The sequence below is a fragment of the Ranitomeya variabilis genome, chromosome 5, assembly GCF_051348905.1.
Source record: "Ranitomeya variabilis isolate aRanVar5 chromosome 5, aRanVar5.hap1, whole genome shotgun sequence".
NCBI classification, from domain to species: Eukaryota; Metazoa; Chordata; class Amphibia; order Anura; family Dendrobatidae; genus Ranitomeya; species Ranitomeya variabilis.
Window position 1 is genome coordinate 328,369,311 of NC_135236.1, and position 26,418 is coordinate 328,395,728.

General features: G+C 47.0%; 1 protein-coding gene across 2 annotated transcripts in view; it reads right to left on the bottom strand.

Moving 5' to 3' along the window:
- The window catches only part of GNAI1 (G protein subunit alpha i1), an 80,637-nt gene extending 65,367 nt beyond the window's left edge, over positions 1–15,270 (bottom strand). Inside the window, exon 1 of one of the 2 annotated variants that reach the window (XM_077264678.1) lies at positions 14,730–15,270. In XM_077264678.1, coding sequence (XP_077120793.1) covers positions 14,730–14,847 — 118 coding nt within the window. In that variant the 5' untranslated portion in view covers positions 14,848–15,270. The remainder of the gene's footprint in view (positions 1–14,729) is intronic. The other variant, XM_077264679.1, reaches the window with a different exon arrangement.
- Positions 15,271–26,418: the final 11,148 nt, after the last annotated feature.

Here is a 26,418-nt window from a genome sequence, read left to right on the forward strand (position 1 = left end):
CCCCTCAAGGTACTCAAAACCACTTTCAAGAAGTTTATTAACCCTTCAGGTGTTTCACAGGAATTTTTGGAATGTTTAAATAAAAATGAACATTTAACTTTTTTTCACACAAACTTTATTTCAGCTCCAATTTGTTTTATTTTACCAAGGGTAACAGGAGAAAATAGACCCCAAAAGTTGTTGTACAATTTGTCCTGAGTACGCTGATACCCCATATGTGGGGGTAAACCACAGTTTGGGCGCATGGCAGAGCTTGGAAGCAAAGGAGCGCCATTTGACTTTTCAATGCAAAATTGACTGGAATTGAGATGGGACGCCATGTTGCATTTGGAGAGCCCCTGATGTGCCTAAACATTGAAACCCCTAACAAGTGACACCATTTTGGAAAGTAGACCCCCTAAGGAACTTATCTAGATGTGTGGTGAGCACTTTGACCCAACAAGTGCTTTACAGAAGTTTATAATGCAGAGCCGTAAAAATAAAAAATCATATTTTTTCACAAAAATGATCTTTTCACCCCCATTTTTTTAATTTTCCCAAGGGTGAGAGAAGAAATTGGACCCCAAAAATTGTTGTGCAATTTGTCCTGAGTACGCTGATACCCCATATGTGGGTGTAAACCATTGTTTGGGCGCAGGGCAGAGCTCGGAAGGGAAGGAGCGCCATTTGACTTTTCAATGCAAAATTGACTGGAATTGAGATGGGACGCCATGTTGCATTTAGAGAGCCCTTGATGTGCCTAAACATTGAAACCCCCCACGAGTGACACCATTTTGGAAAGTAGACCCCTTAAGGAACTTATCTAGATGTGTGTTGAGCACTTTGACCCAACAAGTGCTTCACAGAAGTTTATAATGCAGAGCCGTAAAAATAAAAAATCATATTTTTTCACAAAAATGATCTTTTAACCCCCATTTTTTTATTTCCCCAAGGGTAAGAGAAGAAATTAGACCACAAAAGTTGTTGTGCAATTTGTCCTGAGTACGCTGATACCCCATATGTGGGTGTAAACCATTGTTTGGGCGCATAGCAGAGCTCAGAAGGGAAGAAGCGCTATTTTACTTTTCAATGCAAAATTGTCTGGAATTAAGATGGGATGCCATGTTGCGTTTGGAGAGCCCCTGATGTGCCTAAACATTAAACCCCCCCACAAGTGACACCATTTTGGAAAGTAGACCCCCTAAGGAACTTATCTAGATGTGTTTTGAGAGCTTTGAACCCCCAAGTGTTTCACTACAGTTTATAACGCAGAGCCGTGAAAATAAAAATTATTTTTTTTTTTCACAAAAATGATTTTTTAGCCCCCAGTTTTGTATTTTCACAAGGGTATCAGGATAAATTGGACCCTAAAAGTTGTTGTCCAATTTGTCCTGAGTACGCTGATACCCCCTATGTGGGGGGGAACCACTGTTTGGGCGCATGACAGAGCTCGGAAGGGAAGGAGCGCCATTTGGAATGCAGACTTAAATGGATTGGTCTGCAGGCGTCACGTTGCATTTGCAGAGCCCCTGATGTACCCAAACAGTACAAACCCCCCACAAGTGACCCCATATTGGAAACTAGACCCCCCAAGGAACTTATCTAGATGTGTTGTGAGAACTTTGAACCCCCAAGTGTTTCACTACAGTTTATAACGCAGAGCCGTGAAAATAAAAATTATTTTTTTTTTTCACAAAAATGATTTTTTAGCCCCCAGTTTTGTATTTTCACAAGGGTATCAGGATAAATTGGACCCTAAACGTTGTTGTCCAATTTGTCCTGAGTACGCTGATACCCCCTATGTGGGGGGGAACCACTGTTTGGGCGCATGACAGAGCTCGGAAGGGAAGGAGCGCCATTTGGAATGCAGACTTAAATGGATTGGTCTGCAGGCGTCACGTTGCATTTGCAGAGCCCCTGATGTACCCAAATAGTACAAACCCCCCACAAGTGACCCCATATTGGAAACTAGACCTCCCAAGGAACTTATCTAGATGTGTTGTGAGAACTTTGAACCCCCAAGTGTTTCACTACAGTTTACAACGCAGAGCCGTGAAAATAAAACATATTTTTTTTCCCACAAAAATGATTTTTAGCCCCCCAAATTTTTATTTTCCCAAGGATAACAAGAGAACTTGGACCCCAGAAGTTGTTGTTCAATTTGTCCCTAGTACGCTGATACCCCATATGTTGGGGTAAACCCCTTTTTGGACGCACGGGAGAGCTCGGAAGGGAAGGAGCACTGTTTTACTTTTTCAACGCAGAATTGGCTGGAATTGAGATTGGACGCCATGTCGCGTTTGGAGAGCCCCTGATGTGCCTGAACAGTGGAATCTCCCCAATTCTACCTGAAACCCTACCCCTAACCTCACCCCTAACCGTTTACTGAACATTTTCTGACAGTCATAAGTGCCACGTATATAAGTGCCACGTATTTAAGAGCCACGTATTTAAGTGCCACGTATTTAAGAGCCACGTATTTAAGAGCCACGTATTTAAGTGCCACGTATTTAAGTGCCAAGTATTTCAGTGCCACGATATTTCAGTGCCACGATATTTCAGTGCCACGTATATCAGGCACTGAAAAATACGTGGCACGTAAATACTTCAGTGCCACGATATTTCAGTGCCACGATATTTCAGTGCCACGTATTTCAGGCACTGAAAAATACGTGGCACGTAAATACTTCAGTGCCACGATATTTCAGTGCCACGATATTTCAGTGCCACGATATTTCAGGCACTGAAAATACGTGGCACTTAAATACGTGGCACTTAAATACGTGGCACTTAAATACGTGGCACTTAAATACGTGGCACTTAAATACGTGGCACTTAAATACGTGGCACTTAAATACGTGGCACTTAAATACGTGGCACTTAAATACGTGGCACTTAAATACGTGGCACTTAAATACGTGGCACTTAAATACGTGGCACTTAAATACGTGGCACTTAAATACGTGGCACTTAAATACGTGGCACTTAAATACGTGGCACTTAAATACGTGGCACTTAAATACGTGGCACTTAAATACGTGGCACTTAAATACGTGGCCACTGAAATATCGTGGCACGTATATACGTATATAAACGTATATTTCAGTGCCACGTATTTCAGTGCCACGTATTTCAGGTTAGGGGTAGGGTTAGGGTTTTTTGTTTTTTTCTTGTTTTCTTGTGTTTTTCTATAAAAACGCATGCGTTTTACCGCGTTTACATGCATTTTTTCACACATGTGGTTTTTTTAAAAAAACGCATGCAGATAAAAACGCAAGTGTGAAACCAGACTAAAAGACGCTTTTTATAGCAAAAAAGTTTTTGCGTCTCCACATTTTGAGACCTATAATTTTTCCACATTTTGGTCCACAGAGTCATGTGAGGTTTTTTTTTTTTTGCGGGACGAGTTGACGTTTTTATTGGTAACATTTTCGGACACGTGACCATTTTTTATCACTTTTTATTCCGATTTTTGTGAGGCAGAATAACCAAAAACCAGCTATTCGTGAATTTCTTTTGGGAGAGGCGTTTATACCGTTCTGCGCTTGGTAAAATTGATAAAGCAGTTTTATTCGTCGGGTCAGTACGATTACAGCGATACCTCATTTATATCATTTTTTTATGTTTTGACGCTTTTATACGATAAAAACTATTTTATAGAAAAAATAATTATTTTGGCATCGCTTTATTCTGAGGACTATAACTTTTTTATTTTTTTGCTGATGATGCTGTATGGCGGCTCGTTTTTTGCGGGACAAGATGACGTTTTCAGCGGTAACATGGTTATTTATATCCGTCTTTTTGATCGCGTGTTATTCCACTTTTTGTTCGGCGGTATGGTAATAAAGCGTTGTTTTTTGCCTCGTTTTTTTTTTTTTTTCTTACGGTGTTTACTGGAGGGGTTAACTAGTGGGCCAGTTTTATAGGTTGGGTCGTTACGGACGCGGCGATACTAAATATGTGTACTTTTATTGTTTTTGTTTGGTTTTTTTAGATAAAGAAATGTATTTATGGGAATAATATTTTTTTTTTTTTTATTATTTATTTAGGAATTTTTTTTTTTTTTTTACACATGTGGAAATTTTTTTTGTTACTTTTTTACTTTGTCCCAGGGGGGGACATCACAGATCGCAGATCTGATAGTGTGCACAGCACTCTATCAGATCCGCGATCATACTTTCATCGGAGCAGGCTGCAGCTTTCATCTGCAGCCTGCTCCGACCCGGAAGTGCTCCCTGCAGGACCCGGATACAGCCCCTCGGCCATTTTGGATCCGGGGCCTGCAGGGAGAAGACGTTCGGTACGAGGTGAGTACATCACCTTGTACCGATCGTCTCAGGGAAGCACGCAGGGAGCCCCCTCCCTGCGCGATGCTTCCCTGTACCGCCGGTACACCGCGATCATGTTTGATCGCGGTGTGCCGGGGGTTAATGTGCCGGGGGCGGTCCATGACCGCTCCTGGCACATAGTGCCGGATGTCAGCTGCGATATGCAGCCGACACCCGGCCGCGATCGGCCGCGCTCCCCCCGTGAGCGCGGCCGATCGCGTATGACGTACTATCCTGTCGGCGGTCATGGGGGCCCACCCCACCTCGACGGGATAGTACGTCAAATGTCGGGAAGGGGTTAAACTAAAGTAAATAATGACAACATTCAATAGCGCTTACGCAGGTGGTAAATTAACTTAAAATGAAGTTAATAATAATAATTAAAAATCAGAATAATACTGATACATTTTATTCACAGTGTAAAATCAAAAGCAAACTGGATTCGTGTGGTAATGTGTAGGGACAGAGCCTCGTGTGGTAATGTGTGGGGATGCAGCCTCGTGTGGTAATGTGTGGGGACGGAGCCTCATGTGGTAATGTGGAGGGACGGAGCCTCGTGTGGTAATGTGTGGGGACACAGCCTCGTGTGGTAATGTGTGGGGACACAGCCTCGTGTGGTAATGTGTGGGGATGCAGCCTCATGTGATAATGTGTGAGGACAGAGCCTCGTGTGGTAATGTGTGGGGACGGAGCCTCGTGTGGTAATGTGGAGGGACGGAGCCTCTTATGGTAATGTGTGGGGACGCAGCCTCGTGTGGTAATGTGTGGGGACGCAGCCTCGTGTGGTAATGTGTGGGGACGCAGCCTCGTGTGGTAATGTGTGGGGACGCAGCCTCATTTGGTAATGTGTGGGGAAGGAGCCTCGTGTGGTAATGTGGGGGGACAGAGCCTCGTGTGGTAATGTGTGGGGACGGAGCCTCGTGTGGTAATGTGTGGGGACGGAGCCTCGTGTGGTAATGTGTGAGGGCAGAGCCTCGTGTGGTAATGTGTGAGGACGGAGCCTCGTGTGGTAATGTGGGGGGACAGAGCCTCGTGTGGTAATGTGTGGGGACAGAGCCTCGTGTGGTAATGTGTGAGGGCAGAGCCTCGTGTGGTAATGTGTGAGGACGGAGCCTCGTGTGGTAATGTGGGGGGACAGAGCCTTGTGTGGTAATGTGTGGGGACGGAGCCTCATTTGGTAATGTGTGGGGAAGGAGCCTCGTGTGGTAATGTGTGAGGGCAGAGCCTCGTGTGGTAATGTGTGAGGACGGAGCCTCGTGTGGTAATGTGGGGGGACAGAGCCTCGTGTGGTAATGTGTGGGGACGGAGCCTCGTGTGGTAATGTGTGGGGACGGAGCCTTGTGTGGTAATGTCAGGGGACGGGATTATGTGTGGTAATAGGGTGGGATTGTGTGTGGTAATGTGGTGGGGGGGCGGGATTGTGTGTGGTAATGTGGTGGGGGGGCGGGATTGTGTGTGGTAATGTGGTGGGGGGCGGGATTGTGTGTGGTAATGTGGTGGGGGCTGGATTGTGTGTGGTAATGTGGTGGGGGGGCGGGATTGTGTGTGGTAATGTGGTGGGGGGCGGGATTGTGTGGTAATGAGATGGGGGGCGGGATTATGTGTGGTGATGTGTGTGGGGGGCGGGATTATGTGTGGTGATGTGGGGGCGGAGCTACTGTGCAGGGGGCGGGATTAGCGAGTAATCACGATGCTATATATATATATATATATATATATATATATATATATATATATATATATATATATATATATATATATACACACAGATTGAGCGATCTAGTGTAAACAAGCAGTCAAAAGACCGCCAATTGGGAAAAATTGTTGGTAAAACCGTTGTATCGCACCACCAGTCACTACATGTTAACGGACCTCAAGTTAGGCCTCCTTTCTGCCACAGCAACCATTGCTAGCTCACAATCTCCCTTTGCCAAACTCCTCACTCGCCGCTATGACAGAAGCATTTGAGGGGTATAAGTACTGGGATCAGAGCTATCCTTGTGATGTAACCGCACGACAGAGGCTAGGCAGAAAAGCGCCAGCAATCTTGACACTGTTGCGTTATTTTGCAGTAATGGGTTAAAATGTCCAATTTTCATTTCACAATAACATTTAATACACATGTAGGGCAAAAGCAGCCTGAAAAACGTGTCACAGCATGCACAATAACCAGAATAACCGGAAACAAAGGTTTACTCAACCAACCATGAAGGAGTACCTGGAAAATTTCAGACACTCATCAATACACTGACTGGTGTTGAATATAAACAGACAGGGACAGAACCTGATTCATGAAGCACAAACACACATAATTAGTATTGGGGGTAAGCACTTCTGTAAAGGGGAGAATAAAACATTGATGTTTATGAATCATATCCAAGGCTTTATTCACACCTGTTTGATGCACATGTGCTGTCATGGTTCTTTCACTGACACGGTTGAGTTTTTTTTCTTTGATTTTTAAAAGACATTTTTTTTTTTAAACCTTCATGGTCTTTGCTAACATTTTTCAAAATGGTGCAAGTTCTTGAATTATGCACTTTTTTTCCTGATCGTTTAGACAATAAGTAGTGTAAATATAAAAAATATATATATATATATATATATATATATATATATATATATATATATATATATATATAATGTTGTGACTTTAAAAAATGGACATGCAAAATGAGACAAAAGACAAATGAAAAGACTTAAAAGGTGCAAAAAGTAAAAGAGGTAAAAAAATGGCATAAGACGATAAAAAACAAGATGCAATAATTATAATCAATGGGGCCCTTGATATTATATGGGCCTTTTCACATGACAGTTCTAAACAGCAGATACTTAGCCCCACTGCGGTCCATTTTGCAAATAAATGAAAAAACTCAACTGAATGTGACAGTAGAGGAAAAAAAAAAAAAAAAATCGGACAGCACACTGACAGCATCTATGTCACTGTCTGATCCCTGAGAAAATCCTTAGAGCAGCACATCACACTGATGGTAAAATGAACACATGGACCAACCAAGGACACGATAAAATGATCAAGAGTTTTTGCTTTTTTTTTTTTTTTTTACAAAGGAAAAAAAAAAAAAAAAATCACCGATACGTGAATAAGACTTATCGGTGTGTACAGTCAGTACTGGCATCCTTGTGGGCAGGTAGTGTTGCCTAGCTACAAACATTTGTGTGGGCGCATTAAAGAGAGCCTGTCGCCTGTGGGCAGCATGTTGGAAAGCTGTCAAGATTGAGATATTGGTTTGTGGTCATAAATTCAATACAACTTGGATTTTATTCATTTAAAGCAACCACCCACTAGACTGTCAAATATTGTGACTACCACACCTAAGGGCCACACAAAATCTGAAAGGGTATTCTGACCCAATGTATTTTTATCAATACTAGTACATAAGTAGGCAATTGTCTGCCCCCCATTTAGCACTCTAGGTAACCACACAATGAGTGCAGCTATGCCCATAGTTTGTGAAAGTTACTGAGCACAGAGGGAGAGAAGGCTGGGGCCGCACAGAGTGACATCACAGCCTTCATGTTGTAGACGCCTGTTATTTATCAGTCAATCAATATCATACTGCCAGGACATCAGACACTACAATGTATCAGTGTCCCTTTAAATCTACGAGTGTAAGGCCTTGTTCACACGGTCAGTATTTCATATCAGTATCTGTAAGCCAAAACCAGGGATGGGTGATAAATACAGAAGTGGTGACGAGTTTCTATTATACTTCTCTTCATCTGGTTTTAGCTTACAAATACTGACACAAAATACTAACCAAATACTGAATGTGTGACCGTAGCCAAATGTTACGTGACCAATATAAAGGAACCTTCTTGTAACACTATGTAAGAGAAGGATGTGCCCCACTAGTGTTTTCTATTACTTGGTTGTAACTTTGATCTGTGCTAAAGAGAAAATAAAGCTGAAGCTGAGTACTGTTTTTATAACATCACACAGTGGTAAACCCAAATTTAAGTAACTTCCTATGAAATGCTGCACTTAGCATTACTTTCTCAACCTGAGACTAGAGTTTATCTGTACGGGAATAGGTGGAAATAAATAAAACAAGTATATATTCTGCTTTATTTATTTCCACCTAATCCAACACAGATACATATGTATATCTCAGTCTTTATAATCATAGTAGTGAGACCATACACAGGTTGTCTAGGACTAAACTAATGGTGATCCATCTGAGACAGGCAGATCTCTGCTCCGGCAGCATCAGATGGAGGCAATGTATGGAGCAATACACTCCAGCTCTGAACATCGGTTAGTGTTTCAAGTGAATAGGAAAAACTGCAGCACCCGACAGCACCCACTAAGCAATGTACATTGCTCACACTGGGCTGCTACTGAAGTACATGTCAACTTATGGGTGGGGATGCAGACATTAGAACCCCCATTGGTCTCATTTATGGGTAAGTGGTGTCAGGCTCCCACCGGTGTCATATGGACGCGTTATAATATGGATAAGTAGTGTCAGACCACCACCGGTCTGGCAAGTTTTAATATTGGATAGGTCAAAAATAGTTTAGTCTCGGACAACCCCTTTAACTAGCAGCACTATGGAGACAGATGCTATACTACTGGATAAAACACTACAACGAAGGGAGAGAGTGATCTGAAACTGCTGGGAGTGTGGCAGGCACCTGATGCCACCCTAGGTCATGGGGCAAATACGGGATCCGTTACGGCCATCACTACAAAGTTATATTATTAGAAAACACTGGTCTCTTCTTTCTGATATAATGGCCATATAGCCACTTCTCACTTGTTGATTGATATAGAATGCTCATAGACCACCTCCCTCTGCCCCCAAGTAGGAAACAAGCAGCTTTTACATGCCCACTGCCACAGTGGTGTATTAGTTTTCTAACTTGTCAGAAAAATCAGCCGTACTGAACAGTTTTGTCACCGGCAGGAAACATTAGAATGAATGCCCAAGAGGCAGAGATGGAGAAATGCACAGCTCGCAGCGACGTCTTTCATAGCACAGATTCCAGTGCAGGCAACCCCATTACTATGGACGGCATCCACTCCGACAGTCACCGCCACCTTGGCATGCTCACCACACAGTAATAATAGGGATTAACTCCAGCCTGTAGGGAATTACATTGTGTCCAAACATCACTACTACAGTTTATCTAGGGAAATAAACAAGTCAGACAGTGAAAACATTCCTGCAAAGAAAGACTGAACAGAGCCCAGAGAGTTTACACGCCTGCACCCGAGGCCTGTACATGGGCATCATGTATATATGGCTCAGGAAGGGGGTCTACGTAGCCTCAACTTAATTTACGTCAATGTAACCATTTCCTACCTGCACAATAATAAGCAGTAAACAAGACATGGACACTTGAGGACTCATCGCTGGTGGCCAACAGCTACCAACTTCTCCAGTAATGTAAATATTTGGCTCGCCCTAAAGGCCCCGTCTCACTTAGCGACGCTAAAGCGATCCCGACAACGATACGACCTGTCAGGGATCGTTGCTGCGTCGCTATGTGGTCGCTGGTGAGATGTCAAACAGTGAGATCTCCAACGATCGCAGCTGCGATCTCACTGTTTGACATCTCACCAGCGACCTGTAGCGACCTGTACAACGATGTCACATGGGAGCTATTATGACGATTCAGTGTCTGAGTCGTCAACGAGGTCGTTGGTAAGGTGTCAAACACAGCGATGTGTGCTACCCAGCGGGACCTCAACGATCAAAAAAAGGTCCAGGCCATTCCGACACGACCAGCGATCTCACAGCAGGGGCCTGGTCGCTGCTACGTGTCACACATAGCGAGATCGCTACTGAGGTCGCTCTTGCGTCACAAAACTTGTGACTCAGCAGCGATCTCGCTAGCGATCTCGCTTAGTGAGACGGGGGCTTAAGAAGGGACCAATGATCCAGGCAGATCCTTGGTCTGGGACTGTTTATCAAGAGAAGCAGTCATCCTTTGCAGCTTCTGGGAGCTTACAGTGGAAAACTGCAGTTTCTACATCCTATCCCCAGTAACAAAGGAGACAGCTAAGATAAGGTCCTGTGAAACATTTACACAAGGGGACATATGGCTAAGTATATTTACAAAGCAATTTACTGGGAAAACAAAGCAACTAATAATAGCCCTAATGTATGTCAGGACATGGGCTGCTCTCCTTCATTTTCCTGAATAAGAGAAGTTCCCACCTGGGGTCAGATAAATGCTGCCCCCCCCCACAGGGGGTAGAAACATTTGGTGCCTTCTGCAGAAATCAAAGAGGATACTTGAAATCAGGACAATGCTGTAACTAGCACTGCTGGCCACAGTGGAAATGTGATACTGATGACTTCCTCACTGAGCCACCATGAACCGCTGGAAACAGCAGCTACAAAAATCATGATTAAACTCCAGGCAATCAGCAACTGATGTAACAGGGAGATCGGAAGCCAGGGAGTGGTGAAGTCAGAGAAAGGGTAGGTTTCCAGGGGGCATAATGGATGCAGCTAATACCCCGCTCCGCTCAAAGCGCCGCCCCCCTTTGTACGCAAGGCGATTCCGCATGTGTTCATTGAACACATGCAGAATCACCGCATCCTATCCATAGACTGGGTTATTTATCTTGCAGAGATGGAGCGTCTCCGCAAGATAAATAGACATGCTGCAGTCTGGAAAGACGCGCTGCATGTCCGGTTACGCAGGGCCACAGGATGCGTCCCTGCACGCATAGTGGAGTTGGGAGTTCATAAAATCCTATCCACTATGCTGTAACATCTGGACGCTGGGGATTGGACGCTGAGGCTGTACACAGCGTTCAATCCGCAGCTAATCCTTATGTAATACGCCATGTGGAAACATACCCATAGAGTTTGGTGGAGTCAGAGATTTAAGCTTCTAGAAATGTATTCACTTCGACTTTAAAAAAATAAATAAAAAACATTATCTGTTAATGTATTAGCCTTCATAGGAAAATCTACAAGTTTAGAAATGTTCACATAAATATTATTATGTCATTTTTCATAGAAAAAGAGCAGATACAGAGATGTGACCAATAGGCTACAGTATATTACCCGTAGAATGCAAGTCCGCAAGGACAGGGTCCTCTCCCCTCTGTACCAGTCTAATTGTAAATTTGCTTACTGTAAACGATATCTATAACCCTGTATGTAACCCCTTCTCATGTACAGCACCATGGAATTAATGGTGCTATATAAATAAATAATATTACTAATCATTGGCCATTTATGAAGGTGTCAAGAGTCACAACCTCGGCTTACCAACCCCACAACCGGGCCAGAAACTTCCTAATCTCACATGAGCTTCAGCTTCCAATTCATCAATACATGTAAAGGCTTTTATGCCTACAAGGACAAAATTATTCTTTGTGTGTTCCTTTATTGGCTAACCAGAGAAATTCTATGTGCAAGCATCCGTGGGCTCTGTAATCAGGCAGCCCTTGTTAGCCAACACAGCTATCACTCTTAGTTCATTTTTGGGGGCTCAAAAGTATTTACATGGCTTTTTCTGGCCAACACGGCAACACTTTGTAAGTTTTTATTGTGCATTATCTATTTACATAATTGCCTTGTAATGTTTTCATTTCCTGTTCTGTCCAGATGTCACCGTATCCCAGAATTCCAAGCAGAGGAACTTCACCGACCGCCATATTGGGACACCCAAGTGATGGGTGTCTCAATATGGAAACTGCTGGTGGTACCAACCTATTGCGCAGTACCACCAGCGAAACACCGTCACACCACACACACTATACACTGTACCTACCACACTCACGCAACCTCCTGCGCAGTACCACCAGCGGAACACCGTCGCGAACACGCCACCGCCAGGATCAGCCAATTGATTCACTGACTGCCGCCATCTTTGTACAGGAAGAGCGCATGCACAGTTTTAATGTGACCGCCGCTATCTGTCTGCACAAAGATGGCGGCGGTCTGATTTACTATGCAGGCGCAGTGAATCATTCGGCTGATCCCAGCGGCACATGCGTGACGTGTCTACAGGCAGAGGAAGACGGTCACATTAAAGAGGTTTTCCCCATGAACGTAAGTTCATTTTAAAAATGGTCTGTATCTGACCGTGTACGGAGCATACCACATCTCCTGGGCAGGGGAGGAAGCAAAAGACAATACTGACATTACAGCAGGGGATCGCAGAGGATTCATTTTGTGAGGTAAAATATGGTTTAAAAACAGTCAGTGTAATATTTTACCTGACAAAATGTAGACTCTGCGATCCCCTACTGTAATGTCTGCATTGTCTTTTGTCATTAGATTATCACAGGATGCCATTAGGCAACAACAGCACCGCATGCCTGCCCCCATCGTGACATTACCGCCCTCCCGATGCTATCGCATCGGGCCTCCATCTAGTTTCATCAGTATGTTTTATTGTGACTGACTACATGTACTGCCCAAACAGCAATTAAGCAGTGATCACAATCATGATGGATGGTCCTTACTGTGCTTATAGATGGGACTGGTCTACAGCGGGCAGAGCTCCAGCTTGTGTGCCCATCACATTACAAGGAAAGACCCCAATCACAATTAAAGGGGTTTCCAATGAGAAGAAGTTATCACGCTTAGCATGGGGCATGAATGAAGCAGTGGTTGGGCATGTCACTAATCTAGCTGGGATTTCAGTGCCCAGTTCAGGAGATTGTGGCCCCCCCTGAACTGTACATAATCAGCCTGCGGAGAGGTGGTAACTTCTTTTCACCTGACCACCCCTTTAAGGATTTTAGTCAATGACTACAAGCTAACCCTGTAATTGGTATACAGAGTATATTGCACAACATCTCATTATACAATGGAGAACATTTGTTAGAACTGGAATAACCCGTTGCATGACCTTATAAACAGAGTACCTGCCAGTTTGCACTAGATTTCTAATACACAAACGCAGGCAGCCATCTACCAGGCGCAGTTTTACCTCCACCAGCGCAGAGCCACACACCCTGCCACTGTCACCCAGCAAACGGCCACAAGTATGGGGAAAATACTACGAGGGGCAGCCATCAGTGCAGATCCATGGGACCATCCCCGACTAAAGAGGGGCCACATGAGTAGCTGCGCAGTCACTGGCAGATGGGGATTTAACTTTTCATAACGCAGAATTGGTGGCCGTGACTAAGAGACAACTCCTAAGGAATCGGTCATACTGGTCATGATGGTTGTCACCCAACCCAGCGTTCCCAGCAGAAGACAGCACTTTATACTATGACTTGTAAAGTACAGAGAGGCCCCAGACAACCCAAAGGCAAGGAGCCCCCAACCCCCCCCCCCCCCCGGGGACCCAAAGGCAGGGAGGCCCCCCCACTGACAACCCAAAGGCAACGAGGCCCCCCCACTGACATCCCAAAGGCAACGAGGCCCCCCCACTGACATCCCAAAGGCAACGAGGCCCCCCCACTGACAACCCAAAGGCAACGAGGCCCCCCCACTGACAACCCAAAGGCAACGAGGCCCCCCCACTGACAACCCAAAGGCAACGAGGCCCCCCCACTGACAACCCAAAGGCAACGAGGCCCCCCCACTGACAACCCAAAGGCAACGAGGCCCCCCCACTGACAACCCAAAGGCAACGAGGCCCCCCCACTGACAACCCAAAGGCAACGAGGCCCCCCCACTGACAACCCAAAGGCAATGAGGCCCCCCCACTGACATCCCAAAGGCAACGAGGCCCCCCCACTGACATCCCAAAGGCAACGAGGCCCCCCCACTGACATCCCAAAGGCAACGAGGCCCCCCCACTGACAACCCAAAGGCAACGAGGCCCCCCCACTGACAACCCAAAGGCAACGAGGCCCCCCCACTGACAACCCAAAGGCAACGAGGCCCCCCCACTGACAACCCAAAGGCAACGAGGCCCCCCCACTGACAACCCAAAGGCAACGAGGCCCCCCCACTGACAACCCAAAGGCAACGAGGCCCCCCCACTGACAACCCAAAGGCAACGAGGCCCCCCCACTGACAACCCAAAGGCAATGAGGCCCCCCCACTGACAACCCAAAGGCAACGAGGCCCCCCCACTGACAACCCAAAGGCAACGAGGCCCCCCCACTGACAACCCAAAGGCAACGAGGCCCCCCCGGGGACCCAAAGGCAGCGAGGCCCCCCCCCCGGGGACCCAAAGGCAGCGAGGCCCCCCGACAACCCAAAGGCACGGAGGCCCCGACACCCCTGAAACCTTGCACCACAGGAGCACATCGCGCCCGCGGTCGAGCAGCCATCAGACTCCGGCCGTCACAGGACGGACCGCGGCCACCACACCCTGTGTTCCCGCGGAGCAGACAATGCCGCACCCTCCATCACTTGCAATCAGTGCACAATGGAGCAGCAGCTGTCACACACACGGGCCGCCATCCTGCAGGCTGGGGCTCATCTATGGGAATGCGGCGCTGACCGGGCACATGGACACAGCACCTACCCAGGAGCAGCAGCTTCACCTCCCGGGCGGCCTTCTCCCCATCCTCCCGGAGGTTCCTGTCGATCATCTTGCTCCTCTCCACCGCCGCCTTGTCCTCCGCGCTCAGCGTACATCCCATGGCTGACACTCTGCGCACACACAGCGGGACGGGAGCGGCGTCCTCACCTCCGATCAGGCGGCTGGGGTGGGCGGGGGCCGGTGGGGTTAATCAGCCGTCACTGAGCGGCCAGAGGCGGAATGTGAGCGGTCTCAGGGGGAAGGCGCTGAGGTAAATGAGGGCTAATGACGCCGAGGAGCCAGCCAGACGCTCCCCTCCCTGACTCCGGCTTCCACTGCTACGGCTTCTCCCCAGAGCTCCTCTCGTTCTCGTCTACCGAGATGACGACGGAGCAATACAGCGCATGCGCAAAGCCTCTGGCTACTCCCCAAGGGTAAAGCCTGCGACTCTCAACAGTACCCGGATGGAGCAAGCGGACGCTCCCCGCCTCTCGCTAGTGATTGGATGGCGACTGACACGCAGGCGTGGTTTAACCCATTCTCCACCAAATATCGCTTTGCAGGAGGCTGAAATGAAGGCGAGCAAGGACTATGCGGACGCGAAAGAGTTAATAAAATCTGCCGTTTTAGTGATGTCACCACGCAGCGTGTGTTTATAAAACAGTCTCCCAGGGAAGCGTTGTATTATTTGAAATTGAATATCAACGGTTGTTGTGTGTGACGGGGAACCGGGGCAATGGGCATTACCACAGGGGCTGACACAACGGCTGCAGCCATGGCGAGTGGGGTGGAGGGGGCTGACCGTGCAGCCATGGCGAGTGAGGTGGAGGGGGCTGACCGTGCAGCCATGGCGAGTGAGGTGGAGGAGGCTGACCGTGCAGCCATGGCGAGTGAGGTGGAGGGGGCTGACCGTGCAGCCATGGCGAGTGAGGTGGAGGGGGCTGACCGTGCAGCCATGGCGAGTGAGGTGGAGGAGGCTGACCGTGCAGCCATGGCGAGTGAGGTGGAGGGGGCTGACCGTGCAGCCATGGCGAGTGAGGTGGAGGGGGCTGACCGTGCAGCCATGGCGAGTGAGGTGGAGAGGCTGACCGTGCAGCCATGGCGAGTGAGGTGGAGGGGGCTGACCGTGCAGCCATGGCGAGTGAGGTGGAGGGGGCTGACCGTGCAGCCATGGCGAGTGAGGTGGAGGGGGCTGACCGTGCAGCCATGGCGAGTGAGGTGGAGAGGCTGACCGTGCAGCCATGGCGAGTGAGGTGGAGGGGGCTGACCGTGCAGCCATGGCGAGTGAGGTGGAGGGGGCTGACCGTGCAGCCATGGCGAGTGAGGTGGAGGGGGCTGACCGTGCAGCCATGGCGAGTGAGGTGGAGGGGGCTGACCGTGCAGCCATGGCGAGTGAGGTGGAGGGGGCTGACCGTGCAGCCATGGCGAGTGAGGTGGAGGGGGCTGACCGTGCAGCCATGGCGAGTGAGGTGGAGGGGGCTGACCGTGCAGCCATGGCGAGTGAGGTGGAGGGGGCTGACCGTGCAGCCATGGCGAGTGAGGTGGAGGGGGCTGACCGTGCAGCCATGGCGAGTGAGGTGGAGGGGGCTGACCGTGCAGCCATGGCGAGTGAGGTGGAGGGGGCTGACCGTGCAGCCATGGCGAGTGAGGTGGAGGGGGCTGACCGTGCAGCCATGGCGAGTGAGGTGGAGGGGGCTGACCGTGCAGCCATGGCGAGTGAGGTGGAGGGGGCTGACCGTGCAGCCATGGCGAGTGAGGTGGAGGGGGCTGACCGTGCAGCCATGGCGAGTGAGGTGGAGGGGGCTGACCGTGCAGCCATGGCGAGTGAGGTGGAGGGGGCTGACTGTCTGCAGCCATGAGGTGTGGAGGGGCTGACGGTCTGCAGCCATGATATGGAGGAGCTAACGGTCTGCAGCGATGCAGGCTTACATCGGTCTCTCATTCGCCTTTTAATTTCAGAGCTGTAAATGCTGGGCCAATCCCTCTCATGCACGGCCCATGCCTGACTGCTCTGCCATGATAACATTTCTACTGTGGGTCAATTGATGCCACTTTTCCTGTGGTCTACCCCTAATTTTTGGAACTGTTTGGACCCCCAATTGGGTCTCCATGTTTCTTCCCTGAATTTGGCAGAGCTCTGAGCACCAGGCCTCCACCTGTTGCTGATCAATGTTTCTTCTAGAAATGCTGGTCCGGGCTCTGTCCCACGCATGCATGCTGCACAATTACACTATTTGTACTCTGGGTCAATTCATACCACTTTTCCTGGTGTTTGCCACTAATTTGAGCTGTTTGGGGGGCTTTTGGGCTCCCTGAAGGTGTTGTCTACACTTTTGGTTTTGGCTCCCAGTGAATTCATTGGTGTTCAGCGAACAATGGGAAGTTTGCTGAACCAAATCTTGAAAGTTTCGCTCGTCTTCTAGTGCTGAGTGACCGCATTTCTAGATTACTGGCTTTTAAAGCGCTGCCATTCTGGCTAGTGGCGATGGACACTTTAAAAAAAAAAAAAACTGATGGTGGCTGACCCACAGTAAGTTGTTCCTAGCCACCACAAGTTTCCCAGGTGAGCTATCCCTGCACAAACATGTCATTGACAATCCGGTGTGCATTGCTCAGCACCATCAGTGGCGAGGTCCACAAAACCAGGCGTTTTATGACAATAACATAAGAAAATTGGTGACACATAAATAGAAACATGAACAAAGATAAGACCATGATGATAGAAAGATATCCTGGTGCCAATTGATCGGTAGTACAAGTACAATATTAAACCTACCTGTGGCAGCCCAGGATGATGACCTTGCAAATTAGCTGTACAATAACGCAGGGTTAAGGTTGTCTTGGCGGCTATCACTGAGTCTAAACCATTGCTCAAGTGTTGTACCAAAAAGTGCTTGTGCATAGTTGAAAAGTAAATTAAAGTATTGCACCCTTGGCATTAGGAGTAGTGTCACCAGGATATTCATGGACCCCAATGCATGTTTTGCATATGTAGTATGTTGCTTCTTTGGGGGTGGAATACAGAAATGGCTTAGTAAATAAACGTGTGCACAGCTTTCGACGTGGTGCCCAGGCAGGTTCCAACACCTTAATTATTTGTAATAAAACCTGGCACTCAACTTATGTTTGGAAGCTAATTTATTTTCAGCAACAAAAAACATTTCGGTCACCAATTTGACCTTCATCAGTTACTGTAGACACAATGAAAAACAATATACACAAAAGAAAAAAACAAAATAAAGTATATACAGGACTGGACTTCCAGTGTAGAAATAGCATGGCAACATGTTAGGACTGATATACAGCTAGTACGAAAACAGTACAGAACCAACCAATCTTGGCACAATACTAATAAGGGGAAAGAGGTGAGTGGCTAGATAGTGGAAGTATAAAACAATAAAAAGCACAATTAAAAGAATACATTTATAAAAAATACCATAGAAACTATACAGAAAACTATAGAGAAGGAGGTGGAGCTCAAGGATTCATTTAATCCTTTGGGTGTCATAGTTCCCAACCATACAATACATTTAGCCTCTCTATGAGCCGGGATTTTTGTAATATTATCCCCATGCATGATATCGATGCCACGAACCATGAAGGTCTTGAGATTACTCCCTTGGTACATTTTGTAATGATGTGACACCGTCTTTAATGTTGTGTCAATCACTGTACGAAAGCTACTCGCATGCTCTGACTCTTATGCATAATTCCCTAAATGTTAGTCCTATGTATATCTTCCTGCAACCACATGTTGCATAGTAACAAAGGCGGAAGACATAGCCGATGTTCTGCTTCCACCTACTATTGCTGGATGTTTATCTGTGCAGATTACTTCCTCCACCGCCTCCTAATCCGGTCACAGTAAGGCTATGTGCACACGTCAGGATTTCTAGCAGAAATTTTCCTGACAAAAACCGGACATTTCTGCCAGAAATCCGCATGCGTTTTTTTTCGCGTTTTTTTCAAATGCATAGAATTGCGGGAAAAACGCGGAAAATCTGCAAAATTAATGAACATGCTGCTTTTTTTACCGCAATGCGTTTTTTCCGCGGAAAAAAAACGCACCATGTGCACAAAACATGCAGAATACATTCTAAATGACAGAATGCATAATGCATGAGTTTTTATAGCGTTTTTATCGCGAAAAAACCTGAACGTGTGCACATACAAGACTTGCACCAACAACTTCAGCACAGCCAGGGGGAAACAGCAGGCTGTTATGAAACTCCTCTGTTTGGGTGGCAAATCCCACAACGTGCAGGACCTTTGCACTAGGGTCAAACAGCAGACAGGAGTGTTTGGTGCCAATAAATCTATAGCCCGGCCTGGTGGTGTATGATGATTGACAAAATCTTGTAGCAGCTTGTGGCCTAGTTAGTTTGACGCACATCTCTTGCCTGGCACATTTGCTGAGCATAGCGGTGCAGAGCTTTCTGGAAAACTACCCAAACATGTTGGAGCTGCTGCTGAAAGTGCAGGCAGTTTGTGCACATTTTTGGCATTCTTTGCAGAACAAGAGAAAGACATACTATACACCAGGGACCACCACGATATCTAAAAGAGTAATACATTTTATTGAAGTCGAAAACACACCAAAAACTTAAAAACATTTAAAACGATGACACAAACCCCCTATTGGGGTGTCCCCCACCAGGAGACCAATGCCAATATCACAAAAAGATCAATGAATTGTACTTAATCACAGTGCACTCTGGACATGTAAAACATAATATAGACTTGTTACATATAGTGAGCCTGAAGACCAAAATATAGACTGTTATTCGGGTTATGGTCCAGAGAATGAATTCTCCCATGAATAGTATTTCAGTAATATATCAGGATAAAAGGTATATAACCTGAATAAAAAGGAGCTCCCTTATACACAGATCTATATATATGCCCCAAAAGGTCTAAATGAAACAAGGGGAAAAGTCAATGCACTAAATCAGCAATTTAGAAATGAATAAGCTCCCCATCCAGTGCGGCATGAGGTACGGTATATGCAAATAGACAACAATAAATAAAATACTTGCAAATATCCCATATAACTATATTAAAGAAGCCTAGTAAATGCTACCTATAACTGAAGAGTTACCCAACTGAATGGGGTGCCCAACATAGATCCTAATGTAGGTGGAAATATTGTAGCTATAAGGGCCAACAAGGTAGCACTGCAAGATATCCCTACAACCGCATATGATGTCCAAGTAAAGCTGACATACACTTAAAAACCTTATTGGGGCAGAAGGGTGACCACAACTCACAAACATGACCAGAGTATTTGAGGCAGGAGGTCTGGGGGGCACTGAGCCCAACATGTGTCGCCACAAGAGTACCATAATCGTTCGATCTTTATCAGCTGTGCAGATCATAACCTGAGTCAGAGGCGGCACCTCTATTTTGGTCTTCAGGCTCACTATATTTAACAAGTCTATATTATGTTTTTCATGTCCAGAGTGTACCGTGATTAAGTAAAATTCATTGATCTCTTTGGGATATTGGCATTGGTCTCCAGGGGGTCACCCCAATAGGGGGTTTGTGTCATTGTTTTAAATGTTTTTCATTAAGTTTTTGGTGAGTTTTGGACTTTAGTAAAATTTATTACTCTTTTAGATATTTTGGTGGTCCCTGGTGTATAGTATGTCTCTTTCTTTTGTTCTGAACAGTCTTTTTTGACGTACTCCAGGTAGATCCCATACGCCTATTTTGGCTGATGGTGCCCTCTGCCCCTTGCTTATTTGTCACTTTTGGCATTCTTGCCATGCTTACTGCTCGCCAGTCTGTGCTGTAGCATCACTTCTGCCTTCCCGCTCGCCATCTGATATGCAACATACCTACAAGGTGGAACTCCTCCTTGCATATGCTGGAGAGACTGTGAGTAGCAGCAGGCAATAGTGAAGTTTATTCGGACTCCCATGACAGCACCACGAGAGAGGGGATCCGCCCTTCAGGAACATGAAACCTACAGATACAAAAGGGCGGCATTTCTCACACGCATCAGTTGTTTTACTGTTCCTGATGGGACGGATCCCTACAAATGCCTACAGAATTTCGGATCCCAGGCAAGGTCAGTCGACTCAGGTAGCGGGAGGGTCTCCTACCTCGACCAGATGCAGGGGTCCTGGAAGCGCCATGGTGCTCCTCGATGGGGGCACGGCAGTGAGCGAGCGGCAGGAAGCAGGGTCCGGAGGATCGCTGTCTCCGTAAGTGGCCAGCACCGAGGTATTTTCCCCTTGGCTCCCTGAAGCTCCTGCGGTGCAGGGTCTCTGTGTGTCCTGGGCGGCAGTGGTTCCGGGGGGGCATGTGTGGCTCTCTTCCGGCGTCCAGGAGCGGCCCCTGGTGCGCTCAATGCCATCGGGAGGCGGGGGCGGCGCGTACTTCCGGGTCACCGGCGCCGGCTCCCTTCTGCGCATGCGCGGGGGGTTTCTGTCACCGGGAAAATGGCGGCCGCCATATAGAGGGACCGGAGACCAGATTCAGTTCCATTAGGAACTGATTAGCGGGGGAGAGGCGCGGATTCACCTGCCGACCTGGAATAGAGGAGGGTATATAGGGCCCTCAGAAGGAGGGATCCCTGCTTCTGGCCCATTTTCCTCATAATGGGAGGATGAGCAGCTGCACACTGTGCAGCCAGTGGAAGCTGCAGTCCAGCAGACTGCAGTCAAGCCTCAGGCCGCACGGAAAAGTCAGGATGGAGGTGGCCAGCTGTGACCGATCCAGCCGAAACACTTCTTCCCGGCGAACGTCATCAGCTGAAAAATTCCTTCCCTCATATTCCGTTACCTATCTCTGCAGACACTGGTGAGTGATCTTTGTGAATGTTCTCTCAGAGATGTAGCCTCCCCCTTATGTTTTTATTCTTAGGGGAAGAAGTGCACAGCTAAGGCAAGGCACAGGGAATGCGCCCTCTGTGGATGCCCCCTACCGACTCTTGTCCAAAGAGATTATGCTCCCCCTGTATCTAACAGACGGTGAGGCAGGGGGAAACGATGTCGCTCCTACATGGCCCTTATTTCCCGTTAATGTTCCCCTCAGGTGGTGGAAGAGACTCCTAACTTCAAGTCTGAAAGAAATTATCAGGACAGAAGTAAGGCAGTCTATAAAATCCCTGTCCCATGGAGAGAGTTCTAGGCAGAAGGATCTCCCAGAATCAAACTCATCAGTAGACTGGAGGAGGGATAAAATTTCACCTGATTCATCTCTCTTGGCCTCTTCATCTGAAGAGGATTCAGGCCGCTTCTTTCTGCCCCTAGACCGTGTGGATAAACTTGTAAAAGCTGTCAGGGGAACAATGGGGATAGTATGACCCAGACCTGAAATGTCCATACAGGATGTCATGTTTAAGGGTCCAGATCAGTGTTTCTCCAGTCCTCAAGACCCCACAACAGGTCATGTTTTCAGGATTTCCTTAGTATTGCACAGGTGATAATTTCATCACCTGCTCAAGCATTAATGCCATCGCCTATGCAATACTAAGGAAATCCTGAAAACATGACCTGTTGTGGGGTCTTGAGGACTGGAGTTGAGAAGCACTGGTCTAGATCAAAAGAAACGTAGATCTTTTCCCTTGAATGAGAAGAATCAGGGTCTGATCCTCCGTGAGTGGAAAAGGCCGGAAAAGAGGGGCTCCTTACCTCCGGCCCTCAAGCGGAGATACCCCTTTGATGACCCAGCCGTTAATCTCTGGGATAAAGCCCCTAAACTAGACAGCAATCTCAAAGGCATCTAAAACATCTTCCCTACCCTTTGAGGATATAGGCTCCCTTAAAGATCCTCTAGATAGAAAGGCGGACATTTTCCTTAAAGGAACCTGGGATATGGCAACCGGATCCCTGATGCCAACAGTGGTGTCCACTTGCGTAGCCAGATCTATGATGGTCTGGCTAGACCAACTTGAGTCTCAGCTCAAAGAAGGAATGTTTCTAGAGACGATACTGGGAGCCCTTCCAACAATTCAGGAGACTGTGGCTTTCTTGTCGGATGCCTCGATTCAGTTAGGATGGCGGCAAGAGCAGCAGGTCTCTCCAACGCAGCCCGCAGAGCGCTGTAACTAAAATGCTAGCCAGGAGATATCCAAGCAAGGTCTAAGCTTTGTGCCATCCCGTGTGACGGGGAATACCTCTTTGGTTCCATCCTGGATGAATTGCTGGATAAAGCAGGGGATGAGAAAGATTTCCCAATCCATCGTCCTCTTCCTTCCGACGTCCTTTTAGCAGGAGAAGTTTCAGTCAAAAAGGATTGTCAAGGGACCGTTTTAAATGGGATGACAAGAAGAAGAGAGGTACCGGCTTCATGTCCAGGCGTTCATCCCAGGAAGGGAAAAAACCATCCCAATGACTAGCGGCTCCCGTGCGTGGTAGATTGTCAGCCTTTTATCCATCGTGGTCTCTTATCACCAACAGCAGTTGAGTGCAGGGCGTGACATCCACAGGACTTAAACTTGAGTTCCTTTCGACCCCAGGGGATCATTTCAAGATGATTCCAGTCCGTTCTTCCCCGAGTCTGCCTTAGAGTCTGAAGTCCTCAAATTGTGCCAAAAAAGGGTCCTGGTGGAGGTTCTGGCTTCTGAGGAGGGTAGAGGTTTTTACTCTCCCCTGTTCTTGGTCTAGAAGCTGGACAAATCTTATAGGACCATCATTAATCTTCGGTCCCTTAATAGATTTCTGGTCGCTCGACCCTTTAAAATGAAAACAGTTGGCTCAACAATAAAAATGTTGTTTCAAAACTGTTTTATGGTGGTTTTAGATTTAAAAGACGCGTACTACCATGTACCCATTCACTCAGATTACCAATGCTTCTTGAGAGTAGCCGTCTCCATAGATGGCATAGTTAGGCATTTCCAGTATAGAGCTCTCCCCTTTGGCCTTTCAGCAGCACGACGGGTTTTTACAAAACTAATCTCTGAAGTTTTGGCCCATCTTCGAGAATCAGACATCTTGATTATCCTGTACTTAAGGTACCGTTACACTGAGCAACTTTCCAACGAGAACGACAGCGATCCGTGACGTTGCAGCGTCCTGGATAGCGATCTCGTTGTGTTTGACACGCAGCAGCGATCAGGATCCTGCTGTGACATCGCTGGTCGGAGCTAGAAGTCCAGAACTTTATTTCGTCGCTGGATCACCTGCTGTCATCGCTGGATCGGTGTGACACCGATCCAGCGATGTGTTCGCTTGTAACCAGGATAAACATCGGGTTACTAAGCGCAGGGCCGCGCTTAGTAACCCGATGTTTACCCTGGTTACCATTGTAAATGTAAAAAAAAAAAAACACTACATACTTACATTCCGGTGTCTGTCACGTCCCTCGCCGTCAGCTTCCCTGTTGTGAATTCTGCTCTTGGGTTCCCTCCGGTGGTTGTTGGTGGTAATGCAGTTGTCCCTGGGTTGCAGTCCTGAGCAGGAGTCCCTGCTGATTGCAGCTCTCTCTGGGTATTTAGGTTTGCAGGATCCATTAGCCCTTGCCAGTTGTCCATTGTTCTTGGAGGTTTTACATCTCTGTCTGGTTCATCCTGCCCTGCTGCCAAATCAGCCAAGATAAGTGTCTGGGTTTTGTTTTTGCAGCACACATGCTGTGTGCTTTACTATTCAGTACTATTCATTGTTTTTTCTTGTCCAGCTTAGACTTTGTTTGGATTTTTTCAGTCAAGTTGGATTCTCAGGAGATGCAGATATACATTCCATGTCTTTAGTTAGATGGTGGAATTTTTGTATTATCTGCTGTGGATATTTTTAGGGTTTTAATACTGACCGCTTAGTATTCTATCCTATCCTTTTCTATTTAGCTAGAGTGGCCTCTTTTACTAAATCCTGTTTTCTGCCTGCCTGTGTCTTTCCTCTAATACTCACAGTCAATATTTGTGGGAGGCTACCTATCCTTTGGGGTTCTACTCTGAGGCAAGATAGAATTTCCATCTATAGGGGTATTTAGTTCTCCGGCTGTGTCGAGGTGTCTAGGATGTGTTAGGTACACCCCACGGCTATTTCTAGTTGCGGTGTCAGTTTAGGGTTTGCGGTCAGTACAGGTTCCACCTACTCCAGAGAAAGTCTCATGCAGCTCCAAGGTCACCGGATCTTAACAGTACAACTGGCCAATAATGAGTTAAATGCATCTCAGAAGAAGGGAAGAAAGGTGTTGAGCCATTTTTTTTTCTGTAGCCTGTTTTGTCTTTCCTTCCCTCTTTTTTTTCTGGGTGGCTGAGGAGTCTTGTGCTAGCATGGATGTTCAGGGATTAGCTTCTCGTGTAGACCCGCTTGCTGCTAGGGTACAGGATATTTCTGATTATATTGTTCAGACTCCAGTTTTAGAGCCTAAGATTCCTACTCCTGATTTGTTTTTTGGGGACAGGTCCAAATTTTTGAGTTTTAAAAAAACTGTAAACTGTTTTTTGCTCTGAAACCTCGATCCTCTGGTGATTCCATTCAGCAGGTTAAAATTGTCATCTCCCTGCTGTGCGGCGATTTTCCCTGGAATCTGGGAATCCGGCCTTGCTTAATGTAGACACCTTTTTTCAGGCTTTAGGATTATTATACGATGAACCAAATTCTGTGGATCAAGCACGGAAGACCTTGTTGGCCCTGTCTCAGGGTCAAGAAGCGGCAGAATTGTATTGTCAGAAAATTAGAAAATGGTCTGTGTTGACTAAATGGAATGATGATTCTTTGGCGGCAATTTTCAGAAAGGGTCTTTCTGAATCCATTAAAGATGTTATGGTGGGGTTTCCCACGCCTTTCGGTCTGAGTGATTCTATGTCTCTGGCCATTCAGATTGATCGGCGATTGCGGGAGCGCAGAACTGTGCGTGCTGTGGCGCTGTCCTCAGAGCAGATGCCTGAGCCAATGCAGTGTGATAGGATTCTGTCTAGAACGGAACAACAAGGATTCAGACGTCAGAATAGGTTGTGTTTTTATTGTGGCGATGCTTCTCATGTCATTTCAGTCTGCCCTAAGCGTACAAAGAGGATCGCTAGTTCATTTACCATCAGTACTGTACAACCTAAATTTCTGTTATCTGTGACCTTGATTTGCTCATTGTCATCATTTTCTGTCATGGCGTTTGTGGATTCAGGCGCCGCCTTGAACTTAATGGACTTTGAGTTTGCCAGGCGTTGTGGTTTCCCCTTGCAGTCTTTGCAGAACCCTATTCCTTTATGGGGCATTGATGCTACACCTTTGGCTAAAAATAAGCCCCAGTTTTGGACACAGGTGACCATGTGCATGGCGCCAGCCCATCAGGAAGATTGTCGTTTTCTGGTGTTGCATAATTTGCATGATGCTATCGTGCTGGGTTTTCCGTGGTTGCAGTTACATACTCCTGTGTTGAATTGGAAGTCTATGTCTGTGACTAGCTGGGGTTGTCAGGGGGTTCATAATGACGTTCCTTTGATGTCAATCTCTTCTTCTGAAGTTCCAGAGTTTTTGTCTGATTTTCAGGATGTATTCGATGAGCCCAAGTCCAGTTCCCTTCCACCGCATAGGGACTGTGATTGTGCGATTGACTTGATTCCAGGCTGTAAGTTTCCTAAGGGCCGACTTTTCAACCTGTCTGTGCCTGAACATACTGCCATGCGGAGTAATGTTAAGGAGTCTTTGGAGAAAGGGCATATTCAGCCATCTTCTTCACCGTTGGGAGCGGGTTTTTTTTGTTGCTAAGAAGGATGGCTCCTTGAGACCCTGTATTGATTATCGCC